We start from the raw sequence: 17545 nt of genomic DNA on the forward strand, positions 1-17545 counted from the left end.
GGACCCAAGTGAAGACTCTGGGTGTTCCCGCCTGGCTCATTGGAGCCAAGTGGACTGAGCTTGGGGATTTGGGAACAATGGGCTGCAGGATCCAAATCTCTGCAGCCCTGGACCAATCACAAGCTCCCACTGGTTTGAATGACCCAATAACGTGCTTGTACCCAGAGATGTATATAAGTTTGGCTCTGTTGGCCCCGTCTTCAGTCTTGTAGTGCAGCCATCTACTATGCTGTGCTTAATAAAGAGCTTGTTATCACTGTTCCTGAGACTCATCCATGCATAGAGCCCACTATACAACACCCTCACCCTTTTTTCCCTTGGTGCCAACCCTCAGATGGCTCTGCACCCCCCTCGGGCTTTGTGCGGCGGAATCCCTTCCTACGCAGCCTAGCTTGGGCCGACTCTACAAACAGCACAGAAGAGCTGCCTGCGTCCCCTGACCTCCTGCAGAAAGAGGGCAAGTCCCCGCACCGGGTTTCCTGGATCGAAGCCGCTCCAGTGACAGCACCCCCCTGCTGTGCCTCGAAGGAGTCTGGCTCCGAATCGTCGCTGCTGAATGAGTCCTTGGTCTTGCCCCTCATCCCCGAACTGGATTCCCTCTCTCTCAGCAGCATGGAGGACGAGGGGGACAGCCTCTCCCTCACTGCTTTGCAGAAGAAGCGCCACTCCTCCCCTGCTGCTCTGACGTATAAAGTGCTTCACCGCCTCTCGGCAGTGGGCAGCACCCTGGGCGGGCTCCTCTCCACCGAGCGCCGCATCTCCAACCGAGTGCAGGAGCTGGCCCAGGAGCCGATGTCCTACGTGGGAGGTCTGGTGCAAAGCTTTGTGGGGCACATCCTGCGGGGGTCTAGGGTGCGGCACCCCACCAGCACCGACCTGCTGCAGGAGATCCGGCAGATGATCAGCAACCTCAAGGGCTACCTGTGCGAGAGCTTGGAGCTGCGGGCCATCTGTGAACCCGACGAAGCGGAAGAAATGGACCTGGGTATGGAGCGGGGATGGAGAGGGTGGGGTCAGGATCTTGAGCGTGCGGGAACGTTGCTTTGATGTCACCTGCTTTGCATTGTTATGGTGAGCTGGCACCAAAGGAAATGCTTCTTTGTACTGCACGTCAGCTTGCGGAACTCACTGCCACAAGATGGCCATCAGCTGAGATGGTTTCCAGGTAGCTTTGTCACTGCGGAAGGGGGATTTTGGGTGTGTTCTGGGGAATAGGCAGGGATGTCATGCTATGTGCTGACATCGCCTGGACGTGACATCATTGTGTCAGTGATGTTGAGGGTGATGCTCTGCTTTTTGAGCAAAACTCTATAACAGGGGTGTCAAACATGCAATTCAGGGGCTGAATCGGGCCTCCATAGGGTTCCTATCAGGCTCCCAAGCAACTGGCTGTCATCTGCTTCCTTCTCCCTCTCTCTTGCTTCCTTCTGCATCACAGCTTGCTTTGCAAGGCTTGCTCAATTGCACAGGAGCTACAGAGCAAAACCTCTATTTTCTCCATTGGCTGAGGCTCCTCCCTTGGGGAGGAATATCTTGCTTTGCCAGGCTCTCTCAATTGCACAATGGAGCTACTGAGCCAAGCCTCTCTTCCATCTATTGGTTGAGGCTTTGCTCCCAGTCCCCTGGGGAAGGAATGAAAGAGCCAGAGCTTCCTTTGCCCAGTTCCCTGCGTCCCATGGGAGAAATACAAAGAAAGCATCTTTAAGACCAATAAGTGCTAATGTTTTAATTTTTTTAAAAAATATATTTGTGTTTGTATTCCTTATAAAATTTGTATTTTTTACCTAATCTTAAATAGGTACACACCTGACCGCCCTGACATGGCTCGGTCCAACCCGACATGGCTCGGCCCATCAAAATCTCTTTTATGTCAGATTTGGCCCTCATGAGTTTGACGCCCCTGCTCTATGGTAAAATCGGCAACGAACCATGGAGTTTTGCCCCAAATCCAGAGCGTCACTATTTGACATCCCCAATGCAATGATGTCACTTTCACAGGATGTCACTGTTTGAGATGGGTTTTCACCCACCAACTAGCTGGCCTGTTTTGGGATGAAGCAGGCAAAAGCGGGGGAACCCCGGCCCATACCTGCGGAATGATAAGCCTAGATGGCATTGGAAAGGAATTAGAACAAATTAATGGAGTCAGAGGTTGTCTATCAACGGGTATTAAGCTTGATTGCTAAACGGAATTTCTGTGTTCAGAAGGAATAGAAGGCAGTTTTCCTGGAAGCTGTTAGATGAGATACCCTGGCCTTGGGACTAAAAGGTTGCCAGACCACAACACTCTCTTTATGTGTGGCTACTTTTTGGGGTATTTGGAGGTAGACTGCCTCTGAACCTGAAGGATCAGTGTAGCCAGGGCTCTTTTTGTAGCAGGAGCTCCTCTGCATATGGACATATGAAGCTGCCTTATATTGAATCAGACCCTGGGTCCATCAAAGTCAGTATTGTCTACTCAGACTGGCAGCGGCTCTCCAGGGTCTCAAGCTGAGGTTTTTCACGCCTGCTTGCCTGGACTATTTTTAGTTGGAGATGCCGGGGATTGAACCTGGAACCTTCTGCTCACCAAGCAGATGCTCTACCACTGAGCCACCGTCCCTCCTGATATAGCCAATCCTCCTGGAGCTTACAGTAGGTCCTGTACTAAGAGCCCTTTAAGCTCTTGGAGGATCAGCTACATGGGGGGGGGGTGGCCTAATATGCAAAGGAGCTCCAGCTATAAAAAGAGCCCTGAGTTTAGCTATCATCGATAGGCCTATCCTTCACATGCTTCGTGGGATTCCAGTCCCAGAGCAGACAAAAGCTCTGCCTTTTCACGTGCGCGCACAACATACTCACCTCCCCAGAAGTGAAAAGCACTCGGCCGCCTTCTCCCCTTCCCAGCAAGCAAGCAGGTTTATAAATATCTCCTGCCGAGCTTTTGAGCTGCTGAAAATACTTCCTGCGGTTTCCACTCTGGGTCTCAGTGGCAGCAACCGTTTGCTTCTAGGTGAAAGCCAGCGCATTTAGAAAATCCGTCGCTTCTCTGTGGCGGGGGCTTTGATGGGAGGCAGCAGCAGTGTATGCACAGGAAGCCGTTGCAGGAAGGGGGGGGAGTGACATGTTGTGGGGACCTTTAAGCCCCCAAAGGAGAGGTTGGCTTCTCTGTGCTGGTCTATTGCGTGGGATGCATGATGGTTGGACTTCTCATGCAGCCTATGGCTGTGTCTGGATTCCTGAGCTTCTGATCATGTTAAGCGTGGGGGAAAGGTTTCTAGTCCTCAAGGTGCAGTCAAGAGAAGGGTTGCCAAGTCTTACCTGGCTCTGGCTGGGGGATTTTATTTGCACGCACAATGACGTCACCCGGAAGTGCACCGAGGGAGGCATGTTGCACTTGTGACACTTTAGCAATCGAGTAAAAAACTCTATGGCACCATAGAGTTTTTTTACCCGATTGCTAGAGGGTTGTGCTTGTGACATGCCTGGCACAATAACGCCATTTCCAGGTAATGTCATTGTGCCAGGCGCACTGGAGCTCTTCGGTGGTGGGGCTCCTCCACCAACCCATTATGGGGTGGTGGGTTGGAGGCCCCAAAAGTGGGGGAGCCACTGCCTTCAGTGGGAACCTAGCAAGCCTGTGAGTGCCAGAGCTCCTGCCAGCCCCTTTCCTGGTGCCCACCAAGTGTTTTTTGGAAAGTGGGTGGGGCTTCTGACTGGTCGTTGGAGACTTGATTGGCTCTGCAGATTTTTTTTAAAAAAACAACTTTGATATAGCAGCAGTTGCCCCCCACAGTACAATGACCTTTACTACGTGACTGAAGATAAGCTGCAGCAGCCATTTTGTGGCTGGCTCTGCCTTCTGTGGCAGCCATTTTGGGGCAGTCAGTTTGAATTCCAAGTGTGCCCACAGGCTCTGAAAGGTTGGGGAATCTCATTTGCTTATTAGGCCACACTCCCTGACATGAAGCCAGCCAGAACTGCATTGCTGTGTGTTCCTGCTTAAAAAAACCAAAAACCCTGGGACTCCAGATCAAGAGAATATTTAAAATTAGATTCCAGTCATAGATGCCAGAGAGGTAGCTAAATTCCTGGTGGTGGAAAGCAAGGCACTAACGGCCTGCTTAGCTCTTTGCCTCATCTGAAGCTAGAAAAAAAGAGATGACTGAATTATGCAAAACCATGGAGATAAGCATATGAGCTTGGTTTAAGTTTCCCAGCCCACCACCACCGCCACTGGTGAGGAATTGGGGGGGGGGGGGGTAGGGTGGCCAGATAGGGTTGCCAAGTACCTCTGTGTCTCTGGCAGGGAACTATCTCTGCGCACGCAATGCACCATAGAGTTTCCCCTCCCAGATGGCTAGAGCGTCTGCAAAAACCATAGAGCTTTCCTGGAAACGCCTAGAGAGGACGGCATGTGATGTCACCTGCATGATGATGACACTTCTGGGTGACATCATCGCGCTGGCGACATTGGGGGAGGTTCCCCCCACTGGCACAATGCGGGCCAGCGGGTTGGGAACCTCCCAGGCTGGGGCTAGTGAAACTGCCGGAGATTTGGGTTTGGAGCCTGGGGAAGACAGGAACCTCAGTGGGCCATGCCACTAGGCAAACTAAGTGATTGCTTAGGGCACTGGTGTTCTGGGAGCACCAAATTCAGTGCCTTCATGTGTCTCGGTGATGTTATCAGTGCCGGGGGGGGGGAGGCACCAGAAGTTAGCCTTGCCTAAGGTGCTAGACAGTCTAGGGCCAGCCCTGGGTTCTCCCGCTTTCCCAGGCTCCTTCCCGCCCCCACAGCTCCCATGTGCCTTTCCACCTCCAGAGGCTTCAGTCTCCAATTGAAAGGCTTCCTCTTGGGATGGGGTGTCTGTGTTACTTGGAAGAAGCTGGCAGCAACTCGTGAGTAGAGAGGCCAAGCCCTCGCTTCAGAGTCACCAGAAACGGCAGTGGGGGGGAGGAGGGAAACGTCTGCTGGGCACTTCATTATTCCCTATGTGGAGATCAATTCTCATAAGGTATAATGGGGAATTGATCTGGATGTATCAGGGGCTCTGGGGGGGTGTTTTGAGGTAGAGGCATCTAATTTTCAGTATAGCATCTAGTGCCTTTCCCCAAAATACCCCCCAAGTTACAAAACGATTGGACCAGGGGGTCCAGTTCTATGAGCCCCAAAAGAAGGTACCTCTATCCTTCATTATTTCCTATGGAAGGAAGGCATTTAAAAAGGTGTGCTGTCCCTTTAAATGTGATGGCCAGAACTCCCTTGGAGTTCAATCATGCTTGTCACACCCTTGCTCCTGGCTCCACCCCCAACGTCTCCTGGTTCCACCCCCAAAGTCCCCAGATATTTCTTGAATTGGACTTGGCAACCCTAAATCTCAGGCATCTCCACTTAAAAAGGCCCAGGCAGGAGGTGATGAAAAAGACTTCTGCCTGAGACTCTGGAGAACCACTCACCAGTCTGAGGAGACAAGTGTAACCTTGATGGACCAAGGGTCTGATTTAGTATAAGGCAGCTCCAGGGTTGACCATATCATCAGAGGTCTCCGGGCCACACCTTCTCCTGGCCTGTCACTGTTAGAAGAACAGACTGGTGATGTCTCTTGCCTCAGTCCTCCAAGACTACAAACACCATAGAGCTAGACAAATAGATAGGTTCTTATCAGTCTCCTTCCTATCTACTCTACCGTCACTCACCCTCCTTCCTGTTTGTTCTCCTCTTCCTCCTTCTTTCCTGCATGCATCAAGAGGAACAGCATGGTGTCTCTCCTCCTGCACTGAACTAAGCAGATGGCCTACTACAACCCAAAGCCATCCAGTTAGCTAGAATACTTTAGACACTCTTAAGAACATAAGAGAAGCCATGTTGGATCAGGCCAGTGGCCCATCCAGTCCAACACTCTGTGTCACACAGTGGCCCAAAAACCAAGTGCCATCAGGAGGTCCATCAGTGGAGCCAGGGCACTAGAAGCCCTCCCACTGTACCCCCTCTTTCTTTCCACTATATTTATATGTTATGTTTATTTGAATAAATCCACCAGTATTGGTTTCCTTAGCTAAAAGCAAGGCTCTCTGTGCAATTTATAATGGCCAATGTCTGGGGCTGATGGGAGTTGTAGGCAAAAAACATCTGGAGAGCCACTGTTCCCTTCCCCTGGACTAGACCAGTCCAGCCATCCTAAACCAGACCCAACAGTCACCAACTCTCAGCCTAGCCTAGGGTTGCCAATCCCCAGGTGGGGGCAGGGGATCCCCCGGTTTGGAGACCCTCCCCCCGCTTCAGGGTCGTCAGAAAGCGGGGGGAGGGGAGGGAAATGTCTGCTGGGAATTCTGTTATTCCCTAGGGAGATTTATTCCCATAGAAAATCATGGAGAATTGATCTGCGGGTATCTGGGGCTCTGGGGGGGGCTGTTTTTTGGGGTAAAGGCACCAAATTTTCAGTATAGCATCTAATGCCTTTCCCCAAAATACCCTCCAAGTTTCAAAAAGATTGGACCAGGGGGTCCAATTCTATGAGCCCCAAAAGAAGGTGCCCCTATTCTTCATTATTTCCTATGGAAGGAAGGAATTGAAAAGGTGTGCCATCCCTTTAAATGTGATGGCCAGAACTCCCTTTGGAGTTCAATGATGCTTGTCACAGCCTTGATCTTGGCTCCACCCCTAATGTCTCCTGGCTCCACCCCCAAAGTCTCCTGGCTCCACCCCCAAAGTCCCCAGAGATTTCTTGTATTGGACTTGGCAACCCTAGCCTAGCCTACCTCACAGCACTGTTGTGAGAATAAAATGGAGAAGACGGTTGGAGTTGCTTTGAGTCTCTGTTAGGCAGGATGTAAGTGAAGTAAATGAGCAAAATAAATGCCTTTAGTTTTTTGGGTTTTTCATTTGTTACCCTGTCCCCCTCCTCCCTGCCCAGGTTCTGTGGTGGAAGCTGCCCTGTACAAGTGTATTCTTAAGCCCCTCCGGGATTCCATCTATGCCCAGCTGCTGGACTTCCGCATTCACGACGGGAGCTTGGCTAGGCTGCGCGAACACCAGGCCGCCATGAGCCAGCAGAGCCTGACAGAGCTGGGAGTGATAGCCAGTGTGCCGGATGGAGCTGGCCTGGAGCGCATCCGGACCAAGCTGGGCCTCATGCACCAGGCTTACTCACCCAAGAAGAAGGAGACACAGATGCTGAAGGTGTGCAAGCTCATCTATGAAGCCATGAACCAGACGGCTGGCCGGACAGGTATGGTGGCCTGGCAGGGTCAGCAAGCCCTAAGTCAGGGGTGTCAAAATCATTTGTTATGAGGGACGGATCTGACATAAATGAGACCTTGTAGGGCCTGGCCATGTTGTGTCAGGCCATGTGTGTAACTATTTAAGTTTAGGCAGCAGAGATATAAACTTAATAAAGGACACAAACAAACATAATTAAACTTTAAAAAAAAAACTTAAAACATGCTTAAAACATGAGCACTCATTGGTCTTAAAGGTGCTTTCTCTGTATTTCTCCCATGGGATCCAGAGAACTGGGCAAAGGAAGCTCCAGCTCTTTCCTTCCTTCCCCAGGGGACCAGGAGGGGGAGGAGCCTCAGCCAACAGAAGGAAGAGATGCATTCTTCTGCGTCTTTTGTGCTTTCTGATAGGTGGGAGACACCTCTCCGAGGAAGTTCATCGGAAACAGTGATAAAGGCGCTTATTGTTGGTTGGTTTTATCTATAAAGTTGATAGTGTAGGGCATTATATTGTAGTAATTGTGTCACTATAACCTTTTTTGGGTTGTTTACTGGTTGCTATATTCTCCAGGAGAGCTGATCTCTTTGGAGTGGAGATAAATTGTAATGCCAGGAGATCTCCAGGTGCCACCTGGAGGTTGGCAACTAAACTCACCAGTTTGGCCTACTGGCATTTGGGGGTGGGCTGCCCATTCATCCCACTGCATTCTTCTGCATCTTTTGTCTCTGGGTACATAGCAGGAGAGGAGAAGAGAAAATCTACCCTAACTGGCTGGCCACTGTGTGAGACAGGAGGCTGGACTAGATGGACCCTCACTGGTCTGATCCAGCAGGGGTCTTCTGACATTCTTATGAAGGCCTCGGCCTCCATGCCCTGTTGTTTGCCGTTCCAAGGAATTTGCTGGCCACTGTGTGAGGCAGGAGGCTGGACTAGATGGACCCTCACTGGTCTGACCCAGCAGGGCTCTTCTGAGGTTCTTCTCAGGGAAAGGCCTCAGCGCCTCTGTCCTGTTGTTGGCCCTCCAGAGGAACTGGTTGGCTGGCATGGCTACTGTGTGAGACAGGATGCTGGACTAGATGAACCCTCACTGGTCTGACCCAGCAGGGCTTTTCTTCTTAAGGGAGAGTTCTCACTCCAAGGGTCCCTAATAACCTCTGCTTGGACCACCACTGGTAATATTCTCTCATTTCTTATTTTGAGAAGAGCCTTTTGGCGCCGATGACTTCCTGCCGGTCTTGACTTACGTCTTGCTGAATTGTGACATCGTCTCGGTCCAGCTGGATGTCGAGTACATGATGGAGCTGATGGAGCCCAGCCAGATGCAAGGAGAAGGTAGCCCAGGTTTTCAGCTTGGAATTTCCCCCCTCCAGAGTATTTCCACTGTCCTGAGGTCATCTGTGTACATTGGCTGTGGCTTAGATGTCCTGATAACATTAAGAGCTTTTGAAGTAGTAACTTCTGGAGCTTCCAATGACAGAAGGGCTGCAGGGAAACAAGATGGGTGGAACAAAGTTCAAGTCCGGTAGCACGAGGAAGATCAGAAAGTTTCTCCTAGGATATTATCCTTTCTGAGCCAAAACTCACTTCATCTAGGGTTGTCAATGCCCAGGTGGGAGCAGGGGAGCCCCTGGTTTTGAGGCCCTCTCCCTGTTTCAGGGTCATCAGAAAGCGGGAAGGGGGAGGGAAATGTCTGCTGGGAACTCTATTATTCTGTATGGAGTCTTATTCCCATAGGAAATAATGGAGAATTGATCCACGGGTATCTGGAGCTCTTGCGGGGGGGCTGTTTTTTGAGGTAGGGGCACCAAATGTTCAGCATAGCATCTGATGACTCTCCTCAAAATGCTGTCCAAATTTCAGGAGGATTGGACCAGGGCATCCAATTTTGTGATCCCCCAAAGAAGATGCCCCTATCCTTCATTATTTCCAGTGGAGGGAAGGCACTGTGGTCCCTTGAAATGTGATGGCTAGAATTCCCTTTGGAGTTCAAGTATGCTTGTCACAACCTTGCTCCTGGCTCCACCCCCAAAGTCTCCTGGCTCCACCCCCAGTGTCCCCAGATATTTCTTGAATTGGCAACCCCAACTTCATCAGATGCAAAAGAGAATGAAAACATAGAGACAAAGAGCTGGGAGGGACCTCGAGAGTCATCTAGTGAACTAGAATGTGGTGCAACCCCCTTGCACAAGGCAAGACATTCACAATTACATCCCCCCAGTGACCCCTGTTCTATGCCCAAAGGAAGGCAACCCCCCCCTCTGGATCCCTGGGCTAACCTGGCCTGGAAGAAAATTCCTTCCTGACCCCATAGTGATGATTGACATTACCCTAGTCATATCAGAAAGAGCCACAAGATCCAAGCACTGGCTCATCCCTTTCTCTCATGAACAGCCTGGACTCACGGTCTGCATTGCTGTCAGATGGTCATCTAGCCTCTACTTAAAAACCTCCAAAGATCATTCCTCCCTGATATCCAGGTCAGAAAGTGGGAGGGGTGTTCCAGAGACGTGCCAGTTGGAGTCAAGATGCAGCAGGGCCGTAGCCAGGATTTTAAAAGTCAGGGGACGCCCTTTCCCATCCACTGCAGGGCTTGCTGCTTCTCAGAAGCTTTCTGGGGAGGGACGGTGGATGGGGAGGGATGGTGGCTCAGTGGTAGAGCATCTGCTTGGTAAGCAGAAGGTCCCAGGTTCAATCCCCAGCATCTCCAACTAAAAAGGGTCCAGGCAAGTAGGCGTGAAAAACCTCAGCTTGAGACCCTGGAGAGCTGCTGCCAGTCTGAGAAGATGGACCAAGGGTCTGATTCAGTATAAGGCAGCTTCATATGTTCATATATATGTTCATGGGGTGGGGGCAAAAACTGGAGGCTCTGAAAGTGGCCAAGTCGAGGCAGCCGACCCTAAAACTTTGGAGTCGAGAAGGGACTGCATCTCGTGTGTAAGCAGGGGGGTTTCCTTCCACCTCCCTCTCCCCCAGCCTGGCACTTTGCAGCCAACAGCTCCATCTCCACCCCCCCCCAGCCCATTCCACTTGGCTTCCTTCGCTTTGCTCTCCTCCACCTCCCTCCTCTCCACCTGCTGCTTTTGCTGCCCTGCTCAGCTCTCCCAGCTCCAGCCACCGCTGATGACACTTCGGTGGCTCAGCCATGGCAAAAAAAAAAAAAGGAAAAACGTGATCTGCCCCCTGGAAATCAGGGAGCCTTGCCTGGAAGTCAGGGGGCAGTGCCCTATTATGCCCCCGCTGTGGCTACAAGCCTGAGATGCAGAGGTAGAATGCAAAATATAATCAAGGAGTGGAACATGTGCTTTGGCTGAAAGCCTCCCTTTGCTTCTCCACTGCATGTGTTGGAGTTCATCAAACTATCCCCATGTACGCCGAAGGGCATCATATGGCGATTTCTTTACTAGCAATTGGGGACTGGTGCTTTACTCTTGCTTCAGATTAAAAGGACAGGAGCCCCAGTAGGAAGGGAAGTGAGGTTTCATGGTCCAAGCATTGCTTTCCTCTTAATGTGATCTTGAGCAGGGGTCCCCAACCCCTGGGCCATGGACCGGTACCAGTCCGTGGCCTGTTAACAATTGGGCTGTGGAGTGAGGCAGAGGTGCTGCACCACCCCTTTCGCCTGCCTGGGACCCGGGTGGACAAAAGAGGCAGTGTGGCCTTGCTCCGAAACACCACCTCTTTCATCTGACTGGGTCCTGGGCAATGTTCCCTCTAAGCTGCAGAGTCTCGTGAGCAAAAACTCTACTTTGTGAGCTACTGGCATTAAAGTGGTGAGCGACTGCATAAATTATTGTGCTCTAAGGCCATTTTTTTTAAAAGAAATTTTTCGTTTATTTGTCATGAAAAAGTAAAAATAAACATCACAAAAAAAACAAGTAAACAAAGCAAACAAATCAAACACAAAAATTGCAAAATACAACAACACAGAAAATCTCTCTCTCTCTCTCTCTCTCTCTCTCTCGGCTTGGCCAGAAAACCCCATACACCCAAGGAGTGGAAGGGATCAGGTGAATTACAATTACTCCACATCGAAACCTTTACTTTTAACCCAATTGTACATAGGGCCCCATTCCTCCTGACACTTTTCTACATTACCATCTTTCAATCTCGTGGACAATAAATCTGATTCGGCAGCATCCAGCAGTTTAAGAACATAAGAACATAAGAACATAAGAGAAGCCATGTTAGATCAGGCCAATGGCCCATCCAGTCCAACATTCTGTGTCACACAGCGGCCAAATATATATATATATATATATATATATATATATATATATATATATATATATATATATATATATATATATATATATATATATATATACACACACACACACACACACACACTGTGGCTAATAGCCACTGATGGACCTCTGCTCCATATTTTTATCTAACCCCTTCTTGAAGGTGGCTATGCTTGTGGACGCCACCACCTCCTGTGGCAGTGAATTCCACATGTTAATCACCCTTTGGGTGAAAAAGTACTTCCTTTTATCCGTTTTAACCTGTCTGCTCAGCAATTTCATCGAATGCCCACGAGTTCTTGTATTGTGAGAAAGGGAGAAAAGTACTTCTTTCTCTACTTTCTCCATCCCATGCATTATCTTGTAAACTTCTATCATGTCACCCCTCAGTCGACGTTTCTCCAAGCTAAAGAGCCCTAAGCGTTTCAACCTTTCTTCATAGGGAAGGTGTTCCAGCCCTTTAATCATTTTAGTTGCCCTTTTCTGAACTTTCTCCAATGCTATAATATCCTTTTTGAGGTGCGGCGACCAGAACTGCACACAGTACTCCAAATGAGACCGCACCATCGATTTATACAGAGGCATTATGATACTGGCTGATTTGTTTTCAATTCCCTTCCTAATAATTCCCAGCATGGCGTTGGCCTTTTTTATTGCAAACGCACACTGTCTTGACATTTTCAGTGAATTATCTACCATGACCCCAAGATCTCTCTCTTGGTCTGTCTCTGCCAGTTCACACCCCATCAACTTGTATTTGTAGCTGGGATTCTTGGCCCCAATGTGCATTACTTTGCACTTGGCCACATTGAACCGCATCTGCCACGTTGACGCCCACTCACCCAGCCTCAACAAATCCCTTTGGAGTTCCTCACAATCCTCTCTGGTTCTCACCACCCTGAACAATTTAGTGTCATCCGCAAATTTGGCCACTTCACTGCTCACTCCCAACTTTAAATCATTTATGAAAAAGTTAAAGAGGATGGGACCCAGTACCGAGCCCTGCGGCACCCCACTGCTTACCGTCCTCCACTGCGAAGACTGCCCATTTATACTCACTCTCTGCTTCCTATTACTCAGCCAGTTTTTGATCCACAAGAGGACCTGTCCTTTTACTCCATGACTCTCAAGCTTTCTAAGGAGCCTTTGATGAGGAACTTTATCAAAAGCTTTCTGGAAGTCAAGGTAAACAACATCTATCGGGTCTCCTTTGTCCACATGTTTGTTCACCCCCTCAAAGAAATGTAACAGGTTAGTGAGGCAAGATCTTCCCTTGCAGAACCCATGCTGAGTCTTCCTCAATAACCCGTGTTCATCAATGTGCCTACTCATTCTGTCCTTGATAATGGTTTCTACCAACTTTCCCGGTATTGAAGTCAGACTGACTGGCCTGTAATTTCCCGGATCTCCTCTGGAACCCTTTTTAAAGATGGGGGTGACATTTGCTACCTTCCAGTCCTCAGGAACGGAGGCAGATTTCAATGAAAGATTACAGATTTTTGTTAGAAGATCCACAAGTTCAACTTTGAGTTCTTTCAGAACTCTCGGATGTATGCCATCCGGACCCGGTGACTTATTAGTTTTTAATTTGTCTATCAGTTGTAGGACCTCCTCTTTTGTCACCTCAATCTGACTCAGGTCTTTCAACACCCCTTCCAATATTAGTGGTTCTGGGGCGGGCAAACACTTCTCATCTTCCACGGTGAAGACGGAGGCAAAAAATGCATTCAGCTTCTCAGCCATTTCCCCATCCTCCTTCAGTAATCCTTTTACCCCATGGTCATCCAAGGGCCCCACTGCTTCCCTGGCTGGTTTCCTACTTCTAATATATTTGAAGAAATTTTTATTGTTGGTCTTTATGTTTTTTGCAATATGCTCCTCATAGTCCCTTTTTGCCTGCCTGATCACAGTCTTGCATTTGATTTGCCACTGCCTGTGTTCCCTTTTATTAATCTCACTTGGACTGGTTTTCCACTGCTTAAAGGAGTCCTTCTTACCTTTTACAGCTTCCATTACTTTGTTTGTTAACCATGCTGGCCTCTTCTTATACCTGTTTGTGCCTTTCCTAACTTGTGGTATGTATTTTATCTGAGCTTCTAGGATTATAGTTTTAAATAGTCTCCAAGCTTCCCCAAGGGTTTTGACCGTATTTACCTTTCCTTTCAGTTTCCTCCTCACATGCCTCCTCATCTCAGAGAATTTACCCCTTTTAAAGTTAAATGTGGTTGTGGCGGTCTTTTTGGGCAACTCCCTATTTATACAAATGGTGAAATCAATAACATTATGGTCACTGTTCCCAAGCGGCGCAATCACTTTTACGTCTCTCACCAAGTCCTGGGCATTACTTAGGACCAGATCCAGGATCGCCCCACCCCTGGTAGGTTCTGAGACCATCTGCTCCATAGCACAGTCACTGAGAGCATCAAGAAACTCAATCTCTTTCTCTCGACCAGAACACATATTGACCCAATCAATCTGCGGGTAGTTAAAATCACCTATTACGACACAGTTTTTACGTTTAGCCGCTATCTTTAATCCCTCCATCATATTATAATCGTCCTCTCTCTTTTGATTTGGTGGGCGATAACAAACTCCCATAGTTAAATTTCCTTTTGGGCCCTCTATTTCAACCCAAAGCATTTCTAAAAGGGAATCTAATTCTCTGACCTCAGTCTTACTGGACCGTATATCCTCTCTGACATACAGAGCCACCCCACCTCCAACCCTTCCCTCCCTATCCTTCCGATATAACTTATATCCAGGAATCACCGTGTCCCACTGATTCTCCTCATTCCACCAAGTTTCTGAAATTCCCACAATGTCTATGTTTTCTCCCAACACTAAACATTCCAATTCACCAATTTTACTTCGGACACTTCTAGCATTTGCATACAAACATTTTGGTAACAAATTCCTCTCTATTAGGTACTTTTTCAGATTTCCAATGTTTTGCATATAATACTCTAGCTACTGTAACTATATACAACAATAATTTCAGTTTTATTTTAGGAATGTTTTGTCGGCATATATTAAGTAGATATAGTTCAGGTGTGTGGTTGATGTTAATTTTCAGAATCTTTTGGGACCACGTATTGACTTGTGCTCAAAACTTTTTAGCGCGATCACACTGCCACCAGATATGAATAAGGGATCCCTTTGTTTCTCGGCACTTCCAGCATTTGTTCGAGTATTTGGGGTAAATTCTAGCCAATCTGTCTGAAGTGAGGTACCATCTGTACACCATTTTATAAAGATTCTCTTTAAGTTCTGCAGGTTTTATTAGTTTTAAATTCTGTTTTCTAAGGCCATTTTTACTGAGCTAAGACAAAAATGTGCGAGCTGGAGGCTAAAAATCTGTGAGCTAGCTCACGCTAACTCAACTTAGAGGGAACGCTGGTCCCGGGTGGGTGGAAGGGGCAGTGCAGCAGCGACCTTCGCCTACCCCTCATTTAAAGACCCCCATGGGAGGGGCATGGACAAGGCGTGGGGGCAGTCTGGGGCGGCAAAAACCCCAGCATCCCCACATCGGTCCATGGAAAAATTGTCTTCCACAAAACTGGTCCCTGGTGCCAAAAAGGTTGGGAGCCACTGATACTGAGGACAGGCCTGTCTGGTTTGGATGGGACAGTGTCCTTGTGTTGACACTGGTTTTCCTCATGCTGTCTTATAGGTGGTTATTACGTCACTACCTGGTTCGGGGTCCTCTATCATATTGCGAACTTTCAGCCGGCTGCCATGGTGACCCGCCAGATCAGCATCGAGGCCCAGCAATCCATCCATCAATGGCATCGACGCCGTACAATCTATCACCATCATGGTTATCGGGGTCATTCACAGGTAATGTTGGTGGATGTGAGCATCTGGGAAAGACAGGCTGGAGCATCTGGGAAAGAATCCATGGCTGCCAGGCAATGTTCCCTCTAAGCCTTGAAGTCTTGTGAGCAAAGATTCTATTTTGTGAGCTATTGCTCTAGGGCCATTTTTCCTGAGCTGAGACAAAAATGTGTGAGCTGGAGGCTAAAAAATTGTGAGCTAGCTCACACTAACTCAGCTTAGAGGGAACACTTCTGCCAGGACTGGCAGATGTCCCAGCTCTTTGTTCCAAATGGGCCGTAGGTTCAGGATGAGAAAAGGAAGTACTACTTTACACAGAGGGTGATTAGAACGTGGAATTCATTGGCAGAGGGTGTAGTGATGGCCAAGGAATAAACATCTGCAAAGGGGATTAGATAGATTCATGAGGTTCCCCTCAGCCAAAATTAATAGACTTCTCTTCCATGAATCTATTAATTTTGGCTGAGGGGAACCTCAACATTCAAAAGCACTAATCCTCTAAATCCTGGAGCCAGGAAGCAACATCAGGAGAAGGCCTTCAACCTCTTTGCCCTGCTGCTGGCCATCCAAAGGAACTGGCTAGCTGGCCACTGTGCAAGATGGGAAGCTGGTCTAGATGGACCATTGGTCTGATCCAGCAGGGCTCTTCTGAGGTTCTTATGAAGGCCTCAGCCTCTCCGCCCTGTTGCTGGCCCTCCAGAGGAACTGGTCGGCCACTATGTGAGGCAGGATGCAGGACTAGATGGACCCTCCCTGGTCTGATCCAGCAGGGCTCTTCTGATGTTCTTATGAAGGCCTCAGCCTCTCTGCCCTGTTGTTGGCCCTCCAGAGGAACTGGTCGGCCACTATGTGAGACAGGATGATGGACTAGATGGACCCTCACTGGTCTGACCCAGCAGGGCTCTTCTGATGTTCTTATGAAGGCCTCGGTCTCTCTGCCCTGTTGTTGGCCCTCCAAAGGAACTGGTTGGCCACTGTGTGAGACAGGATGATGAACTTGAGGGACGGATGGTCTGATGCAGGGTAAGGCAACTTCATGTGTGTGGGATCAAGAAGGACTTCTTCCTCAAGGCCAGGCTGGCGCAGGATCCTGGAGTATTTTTGCCTTCCTTTGAGCCCAGAGCAGGGGCTGCTGGGAGAGGAAGGGAGGGAAGATAGGTGTCAATTTCCTGAATTGTGCAGGGGGCAGGACTAGATGACCCTAGAGGTCCCTTCCTGCTCTGTTTCTATGCTCTCCTGCTCTCAGCTTCCCTGCCTCCCACCCCATGGCCTTTTCTGTCAGGCCAAATCTGCTATTTGAGAGGCCATGCATCCCCCTTGTAATCCCTTTTTTCACCTTCCATAGAACATCCTCTATGTCTCCTTCCACGAGCCCTTCAACAACCAAAAGGCCATTTCCATCCCTACTGACATGACCACGGCATTGGCATGCGAAGTGTGTGCCAAGAAGTACAGCGTCCCCGATCCTGAGGCTTACGGACTTTTCCTGGTGTCAGGGGATTCCTCTCAGCTCCTGGCAGACGACAGCTATCCTCAGCAACTCCGTTCGGACATCCATCAGGCCCAGGGCCCTCCCGTGAGTTTCGTATACAAGCTCAAAGACGGGAAACCTCCTGCTGCTGCTCTCCGTTCTCTCCAGAACCTAGACAGCTCAGCTGAGGCCCAAGAGCCCTTCGAAAGCATGGACACAGAGCAATCCGTGGCAGACTGAGTATCAGCTTTCCAGAAACCTTGTTTGTATCTTTTAAAAATGGTTGTCCAAAGTTCCTGACTTAGCAGGGGTGGGGGGAACTTTAGGAATAGTTTTGGGAATAACAACTCTGCCAGAATGTTGGTATGGGACTGTGGAGGTTCATGGCATGGTTTGGTCATAGAGTTCACTTGGGTGATCATGACCAGTTAACTTCCTCTCAGTCTAAAATTCCCTGCCAGAGTGGTTATGAGGGTAAATGTGGGCGGGCAAGTAACGTAGGGTGTTCCTAGCTTCTTAGAAGAATGGATTAAAAATTCGTTGTTAGGAAAAGGTCTTGAATGGAAGTTTTTGGTTTGAAGTGTTTGGGGGGGGCATTCTTGTTGTCTGCATCCCTCATTCTGGAGTATCTAAAGGAACAGAAACTTCTCTTGGCCTCCTGGGGTTACCCCCCCCCCCCCAATATCTCTCACCCGCACTACATATATTCCCATCTTCAAAAGCAAACATAACTCCTGGCGCCACCATGGTTTACCAACACATTCTGGATTTCTCAAACTGAGTCCACCCATGCTCAGG

General features: G+C 49.0%; 1 protein-coding gene across 1 annotated transcript in view; it reads left to right on the forward strand.

Annotated features, from left to right (window-relative positions):
* The window catches only part of RINL (Ras and Rab interactor like), a 32222-nt gene extending 14933 nt beyond the window's left edge, over positions 1-17289 (forward strand). Inside the window, exons 7-11 of the mRNA XM_060257763.1 lie at positions 335-985; positions 6894-7208; positions 8402-8530; positions 15113-15279; positions 16622-17289. Of these exons, the coding sequence (XP_060113746.1) occupies positions 335-985; positions 6894-7208; positions 8402-8530; positions 15113-15279; positions 16622-16987 (1628 nt within the window). The 3' untranslated portion in view covers positions 16988-17289. The remainder of the gene's footprint in view (positions 1-334; positions 986-6893; positions 7209-8401; positions 8531-15112; positions 15280-16621) is intronic.
* Positions 17290-17545: the final 256 nt, after the last annotated feature.

Source organism: Heteronotia binoei, chromosome 17, assembly GCF_032191835.1.
Source record: "Heteronotia binoei isolate CCM8104 ecotype False Entrance Well chromosome 17, APGP_CSIRO_Hbin_v1, whole genome shotgun sequence".
Lineage (NCBI taxonomy): Eukaryota > Metazoa > Chordata > Lepidosauria > Squamata > Gekkonidae > Heteronotia > Heteronotia binoei.